Raw genomic sequence first — 8,920 nt, forward strand, 5'->3', positions numbered from 1 at the left:
AACAATACTTGTAACTATTTCACCTGGCAATGCGCTCATACTTTGGGGACTTACAATGATATATATATATATATATATATATATATATTTTATACACTGATCATAGTCTTCCGCTTGCGTAAATTCAACTATCCCTGGAGTATGATTTGCTGATTTAGTTTAATCTCATTCATGTTTTATGCACTTACATGGACAACATCGAATCATCATTATCTATGTTGCATAAGTGATGCGTTGGAACTCGGGAGTTGGGTACCTACTCGACCCTCGATTTTCAGGGCGTTACAAATATGTTAGCTCGTAAGAGCGCATGCGGTAGCCCGCAAGGCTCAAACTTCCAAAGAGGCTAGAGGACTACCTTTCTATTGTCGGTGGGTTGTTCTCTACAGCGGGGCCTGTTTGCGGGCTCCGACATGGGTAGCGGCAACAGGGAAAATCCTCCAAATCAGCTCCTCAAGGAGCTCCCTCTCTCACTTCTCCCCACTCCCTCTTTCCCTTACAATTGAAATTTTGTATGGGAGTGATGGAGTGTGTATTTGGGCTTTATATAGTCTAATTTTTATGTCCAAATGGTCCTGTGGACCCTTTTTCCAACATGCATGCCCCTGGGGGGTTGGATTTTTGTCCGTAGGGTCCCTATAGGGGCCCGCTGGCCCATCCGTGCCATGGGGCAGGTGCCCCATCATAGGATGAGCGATCGTTCCAAATTTGATCGAGATCAGATGCCTTGATTGACCGTGGGGACTCTACTTACGATCAACAATTATCGGTGCTTGATCAGGGCCACAGTTATACGAATATGAGTAGGGAAACATCCTTAACTCATGGCTCGAGTTTAGTCGCAATCCAACGGTTGAAAAGTCACAATTTTCGTAATTGAGTGTTGGGGCTTACTTAAGTTTTAAATTTAGGTCTACGAAAGTTGCGCGTCTCAAACACTTCATTCCCGGCCCAAGTTGTGCAGTTCAGGGGACTATCTGGTTTTTTCATACATGGTGAACCTTAAGCCCAGTGAAGTCGATGATTTCCTATAGTTTCGGACTTAGTAGAATTTCGACGGGTGGCCCACGCTCATTTTAGTCGGTCGGAGCGAATTTTAGGAGGGCCAGCTCTCGCGGTTCTTACCAAGTCCTGGTCATAACTAGGACTAGTTGTGTCTGTGACATGACCCTCTTAGAATTTTTGAAATGTGGTTGTTTGGCCTTATTCACTCTCGCTTCTCGAAGCTACGCATGAGTGTCCCATAAGGGCTGTTTAATACGGTCTTGAGGTAGCTCGCTGGTGGACGCTCTAGGGTCCGGTGTTATTTTGGCTCGGATGTTACACTCGCCTGCCTTCGAACGGTGAAAACTTTGCAATTGAATGTGATGTGTGATCTATATCCCTACTACAACAATTGTTTTATGGAGCAAAAAAACAAACAAAGACTAGCGTGGATTAGGCGAGACCCCGACCTCACCTAAGACAGTGCGACCCTTATTGTAGGGCTACCACAGGGGGCACCTTGATGTATTTATTATGTATCCACATTGTCCATCCATTTTTCTAGATGATTTTAGGGCATTATCCCAAAAATGAAGTAGAATCAATTATCAAGTGGACCATACCATAAGAAATAGAGGTGATTTATTATCCTACCATTAAAAACTTCTTAGGGTGCACCTTTAATGTTTCCCTACTATTTATTTACCATCCAATCCTTTGATAAGGTCAAATATGCTAGAATGAAGGGAAAAAACAAATATCATATTAATCCAAAACTTTTTGTGGTCTGTTGATGATCAATCAACACTATTCCTATGATATAGTCCACCTAATAATTGGAATTGTTTCATTTTTTAAATAATGTCATAAAATGATATCGAAAAACAAATGGATGGTGTGGATACATGATATAAGCGTCAAGGTGGGGTCCATAGTAACCCTGCAGTGAGGGTCACATCGTCTTTGACGAGGCCAAGGTCTCACCAAATCCACTCTTGAAAAACGCCCAAGCTTATGAGGCCCCACCATGTTCTTTATGTAAAATTCATTTCGTCCATAAGCTTTTAGCCTTTATTACGAGGAGGTCAATTGCCTATAATCTTGGTCGAAAGTTAAGTTGGCCAATTGCCACACACGAAACTTGGGTATGAGATGCACGCTTAGTATCTGAATTTCGAGTCGCGACAAAACCATTCTTCTACTTTAAAAGTCTCAAGTTGGTTTTTTGTTCTCACAGGCATGAGGATGATCTCTGTATTGTCTTTAACAAAAATAAAAATATTATCTTAGCCTCTATGCATGGCATCAACATTGTACTACCATGGTCGACCAAGTAGCATGTGACAAGCTCTCATATCGACCATGTTACATATGTTGGAAATAATGTGTTCAAAACAATGGATAATATTCAAAAAAATACAAAATTAAATAATAAAATAAAATAAGAAAAGATGACTCATTTGTTTGAGTCGAGGTGTGACTAGGTCACTCAGCTTGAAACCAAATCTGTCTTCCATGGACCACGTCTCAAGTACAATACATCCCAAGTACAATAGGAATCTTAGACAATTGACCTCCAGGATATAACAACTATTACCCGGTCTCAACGGTGCACTCATTGTACACATGCTCAAACCAGCTTATGGAACTTGACTGAAGTTAGTTGACTCGGCAACAAACTCAGTAAGTAAAACAACACTGATCCAAAGACAAATTTTGAATAACCAGATAAATTTTTGGTTTTTAATTAATGAATTTAGAAAAAAGAGCAAGTATCTCTCTCTCCACACACACACACACACAACGATTAATTGCTTAAAACACCATTTTGAATGGGTTAGGTCCGTTGGGTTTGAACCCAACTGTTGGGACCACTTGAATAGACACGACCCTAGTTTAAAATTTGCGCAAAACCAATAGGTGCGAGTATATTCATGGAGTACGAAACAAAACTGTTAGTTCGAGTGTACTCTCGGTCCTCACATAGACCCAAACGCAGACCTGAACCTAAGCCGACCAACCCGGCATGACTCAACTCAGTGCTCGCTCGCGTGTGGTCATCTATGGATCGCCTCCCAAGTGTAACAAGAATCTTGAATAGTTGGCCTCCAAGATACAATGACTATTACCTGGTCCCAATAGTGCACCCGTTGTACAACCAATATGTAGAACTTAATTAAGTGAGTTGACTTAGCAACAAACTTAGTCAGCAAAACAACACTGATCAAGAGATGAATTTTGAAGAACTAATGAGATCGTTAGTTTTTAATTAATGAATTTTTTTTTAAAAAGTAGTAGGTCTATATATAGACCACGATTAGGTGCTTAAAATATTGTTTCAAGTGGGTTAGGTTCGTTGGGTTTGAACCCAATTGGTGGGATCACTCGAACAGACGTGTTTTTGGTTTGAAATTCGTGCATAACCAATAGGCACAAGGATACTCATGGAGTAAGGAACAAAACTGTTAGTGCGAGTGTACTCTCAGTCCTCACATAGACCTATACCCAGAGTCAACTTGACTCGACACGTGCACGCTTGCACGGCCATGGCCTTAACCATGACCTAACATGGCTTGACTTGACATGCACTCGTGTTTGTCCTAATGCTTTCATCAAACGATCGATCACTACCTATAGTCTTTTCATGGCTCGTAGATTCTTTCACTGAAAAACTTTAAACAACACTACTATCATAGAATTGTTCTCTGGATTACCACCATCTGATTATTGGTCACACCATTATTAAAGCTTATTGCATCGAGAAAAAACCTTACTTTGATATCAACTGATGCAGTAAAGAACATAAAATAATAAGAAAAAGACCATTATCTTCCTTAAGTGATTAAAAACATTGAATACCCAAGATATTTTATTGAATAATATATAATGTGTATGATTTTTGTATTACAATGCTCACAAATAAAAAATAAAATCCTAATTAGAAGTTACCTATGTCAAACAACCATATGCTTAACCCAAAATAACAAAATTATAATCTTAATTGAAAGTTACCTAAAATAGTAAAATTATCTAAAATTTAATATGCCAAAATAAGAAGTCCATGAACCTTACCGGAAGAGTCCTAACATAATTAGGAATAATTTTTAATAAAAATAAAAATTTAAAACTCTAACATAATAAAATAAGACAAATTAAAATTATCCGCGTCCAACTTTAACCTATAATTTGGACGGTTAATTTGAATTATTTCTATTCCACGTAGGCACTTTTAAAGTAATCTCGCAAGTGCACGTGTATCGTCCATCCCATTCTGCCTGAGCATCAAAGTCAGGTTCGGCGACGGGCTAAAGGTCCAAGCTGCGGCGGCGAGAGGACTTGTATTTGGAAGCGTGACGTGGAGGCGGATTGGCTGGTGTACCACGCCAGCTAAACAGCTGATGCATTGACGTCAGCAAGTTCTGTGGTCCCATTCATCTGGCGAGCTCGTATTAAAGCTTGACTCCAAAAATAAGACAGACGACACTGCGAAAAGTAGTGAGAGATTGAACGTCTACGGTTGAAACCCTGTTCGGAGTCATAGAAGTTTCTGGCCCATATGAAATTTGTTTTTCCTTTTCATCCGTATAATTTTGACTATATTAACAGATTGGATGTAAATTAAACGTTATGGTGGGCCCTGAGAGTTTTTTAACGGTGAAAATCATTATCCTCACTGCTGTTTTTGGTGTGGTCCATTTGAGCTTTGGATATGATTCGTTTTTGGCCTAATTCAATAAAATGATCTCGAAAAATGGATGAACGGCGTGGATATAATAAATACATCATTGTGCGGCTCATGTAACTTTGATCTCATTTAAACGGTTCGTACAACTTAACTCGGAGCTCGAGGAGCGTCCGTGCTCGTCTCGCACGACACGTGTCAATGTGTGGTACACCAGCCAATCCGCTTCCAGCGTGATGCCATGGAGTTGTTTGATACTCTGGTAGAGTACGACAGTTGATACACAGGCACTCCGAAATGGTGCACGTGCTATACATTTAACTCAAATTAAACCGACTAAATGGTGATCCACCATTGCAAATCGCTGAGTCATAGTCACAATAGCGGTCTACTGTCGTCACAAGATCAGGTTGTCTGAACAGCTTGGACGTCTGATTCATGGAAGTAGGACCCATCAGGTTAATTTCTTTTTTAACCGTGCATTGTCTACGAATTTGATGGCCAACATCGGATAATAAAATAAGCGTAATTTTTGCCTATGGTACATCTACCTCACCCATTCATCTACGTTAAAAACCATAATTTGGACAGTTTAACTTAACTTAATTGCAGCCACGTGTGCAACTTATAACTGCCTGACTGCCTCCGTATCATCCATACACTCTTACAAGGTTTTTCTTTTATCGTCGTTCTGATTGGTGGACAAATGTTTATGAGACCTGATAACAGAGGATCCGACTCACAGAGGATCCGACTCTTACGAGAAATTCGGGACTGCAGACCCCACCTTTTATCCAGCTGTTTTTACGAAACAATATAAACTATAGTTTCGTAACTTAGACCCGATCGTACGGACAACAAATTTGAGGACGAAAATACGCCTCCCTTCCTTTTGACAACGAGCGCTAACGCTCCTCTACCGGGAGTTGTACGAACGGCTCAAAAGTGATCAAAGTTACATGCCCCACAGCTATGTGTTTATTATATCCACAACGTTCATCCATATTTCAAGATCATTTCGGAGCATTATCCAAATAAAAAAATCATATCCAAAGATCAACTGGACCACACCACAAAGAGCAGCGGGAAAATTGATTTTCACCGTTAGAAATTGATTTTCACCGTTAAAAATTTTGTAGGGCCCACCATAACATATATTTTCCATCCAATCTATTCATAAGGTCACAAAGGCCTGGATGAAGAGGAAAAACAAATTTCATAATGATCTAAAACTTCTATAACCCATAAAAAGGTTTCAATGGTAGCTGTTCAATTCCCCACTGCCTTTTACAGTGTGGTCCACTTGATAGTTAGATACATCTTATTTTTTGTCTCAAGCCTTAATATGAGCTCGCCAAATAAATAGACAGTTTGGATATAACACAGACCTCATAATGAGACTCATAAAAGCAACACAGTAAAAAAAAAACTTAAAAGCAACACAGTAAAAAAAAAAACTCCCAAACTATCGCCGGTATGGGAGATTTTTTATTTTTTATTCACAAGGAGAACTTTTTATCCCTTGCATTTTTCTCTAATATGTAATTATGTAAATATGTATATATAAGTATATAAAAATATTTTTCTATCTTTTAATTCATTTCTTTGCCTATTTATTTAACAAGCATCTCTCCTAAACTAAAATGATTTACTCAATGTACCACATATAATTTTGAGGTAGGAGAAGCTAATTTAGCAAACCAACTTAGTTATTTTTCAAGATTCCATTCGGTCGATGGTGGAAAATCCATTTCATTCACTTCGTGGTCAATTTCAATCACTTCGTGGTTAAATTGGAAATTGAGCGGGACAAATTGAAAATTGAGCAAGACAAACTGAAAATTGAGCAGGCCAAACTAGAATTTGAGCGGGCCAAACTGGAAAACTGGAAATTGAGCGGGCTAAACTGGAAATTGAGCGGGACAAACTGGAAATTGAGTGAGTCAAACTAGAAAATTGAAAATTGAGCGGGACAGGCAAGTGATGGAAATACATTGTTGAGGTTTACAGTAATCTTGGAGTGTAGAAAATTTCCACATCTATGCATTTCAGTCCGAGTTATTTCTCTAATCGCGATGGCCTTGGGAGGTTTGATCCGAGGGATGGGTTGACTGCAAAAGGGTCGATTAAAACTAATTGAGCTATCAATCCATCCCTCGGATCAACCCTCTCAAGGCTATTGTAATTAGAGAAAGAACTCGGACTGAAATGCACATACTTGAAATTTTTTTGCATATTTGTCGGAAGTGCATGGGTAGATGTATAGCATACTTTGTAATTTTGGTAGATGATGAAATGAATTTTATACTTTGTCCCGCTGTATTTTCAGTTTGTTACACTCAATTTTCAGTTTGGCCCGCTCAATTTCCAGTTTGGCGAGCTCAAATTCCAGTTTGGCTTGCTCAATTTCGGTGGAAATGTGCAGTCTTGATTCAGGCCTACTGCAGATTCAATTTCGGTGGAAATGCCCACTCAAATTCCCAACCGAAGGTGCATAAAAAACTCCAATGACGAACGATAAATGTCAGAGTTCATTCGATTCAACTGAGAATTAATTCGGTCCAATTGAACCCAAGCTCGGTGTGATCGAAATCGGACAACTGCCAAAACAGAATCCTGTCATGATTCGAACTCAACTTCAGTCCGACCAATACATAACGCGGTTGAGTAAATATGAGGTGGTTTCGAGGTCGATTTATGAAAATTTCAAGGCAATGCGAAAGATAATATTTCACAACTATAAATAGAAGTCATTAAGATGTCTTAAAATATCTTATAGGGTTCAAGGAGTGGAGCCAAAGTCATATGTTGTACGTTAAATAAATCATTCTAGTTTAGGAGATATGCTTATTAATTAAATATGCAAAGAAATAAATTAAAAGAAAGAAAAATCATGAGGTCTGTGTTATATTCAAACCGTCCATCTATTTGGCGAGCTCATATTAAGGCTTGAGACGAAAAATAAGACAGATCTAACTATCAAGTGGACCACACTGTAAAAGGCAATGGGGAATTAAACGTCTACCATTGAAGCCCTTTCAGGGGTTATAGAAGTTTTGGATCATTATGAAATTTGTTTTTCCTCTTTCATCCAGCTCTCTGTGACCCTATGAATGAACTTAGATGTGACCCTATGAATGAACTTAGATGGGGAGGATTTCTCACAAACATCACAGTGGGCCCCCCAAAAGTTTTATGGCCCCCAAAAAGTTTTTAATGGTCGACGCTCATTCAACACTGTTTCCTGTAATGTGGTACACTTGAGATTTACATATACCGCATTTTTGGTCTCATAACATAAAATGATGTGAAAAAATATATGGACGGCATGGATGAAAAGAATACATCATGGTGGGGCCCACAGACCACCGACCATTGGCTGGTGGTACTCCCCAGTACCCAATCCGTTTCCGTGAAAGGGGGTATTTTCGTCCTCAAATTCGCTGCCCGTACGAGCAGGTCTAAGTTCCAAAACGATGTTTGTATTGCTTCATGAAACCTGCTGGATAAAAGGTGGGGTCCACAGTCCCAAATTTCTCAATGTTTATTGACTTGGATCTTCGATTTTAATATTTTAACGGTCCATTAGATATGATCATTTATGTTCGGCCTAATATTTGGACCATGACGTTGAGTCATCCAGACAATACTCCACTCACAGAATCTGCACGGGTACGCGACTCGGCTCGAGGTTGAGTCCAAAACACACGTTGGATGTCACCGTGGGGAAACAAAACTCCACCCCAACTTAAATAGGGACCATCGATCTGGACGGTCGGCGTCGGTGCATGTGTGCAGCCAATGATGCGCAACCCAACTTGAACACCAGGACTAACACGCCGACAGCTTAAAACAAACAAACAGAATACTATGTTAGAGAATGATACACAACCGTATGCATAGATGCGCATCTTAAGATGAGCCCAAACAACATCATTCACGCGAAAACGAGCGCGTGAGAGTGTGATTCCTAACCGGTGCCAGTGACACCAAGGTCTTGCTTGTTGTCCTCCTTGCCAGCACCGAAAACGGGCCCACCTTTGCCAGCGGCATCCCGGACCTTGTCTTGTTGCTTCTCGATCTTGATCCCACCCACGTCTTCCTTTGAATGTAAGTCGGTCTTGGTCTTATTCTCTCCTCCTTCCACAGACTCGTATGTGGTCGCTGTTACAGACCCTTTTGGCTGTGCCCCTTGCGCTCCTGACATTTCTCTCTGTGAGTGTTGCTGGTTTCTACACGGAGCTTAGGGCCTTT

General features: G+C 40.0%; 1 protein-coding gene across 1 annotated transcript; it reads right to left on the reverse strand.

The window, feature by feature from the left end:
• Positions 1-8,513: 8,513 nt before the first annotated feature.
• LOC131238721 (uncharacterized) lies at positions 8,514-8,920 on the reverse strand. The gene has a single exon (XM_058236331.1). It carries the CDS (start codon positions 8,871-8,873, stop codon positions 8,637-8,639), a length of 237 nt encoding a protein of 78 aa, XP_058092314.1. The 5' UTR covers positions 8,874-8,920; the 3' UTR covers positions 8,514-8,636.

This window comes from Magnolia sinica, chromosome 3 (assembly GCF_029962835.1).
Source record: "Magnolia sinica isolate HGM2019 chromosome 3, MsV1, whole genome shotgun sequence".
In the NCBI taxonomy this organism is placed as follows: Eukaryota; Viridiplantae; Streptophyta; class Magnoliopsida; order Magnoliales; family Magnoliaceae; genus Magnolia; species Magnolia sinica.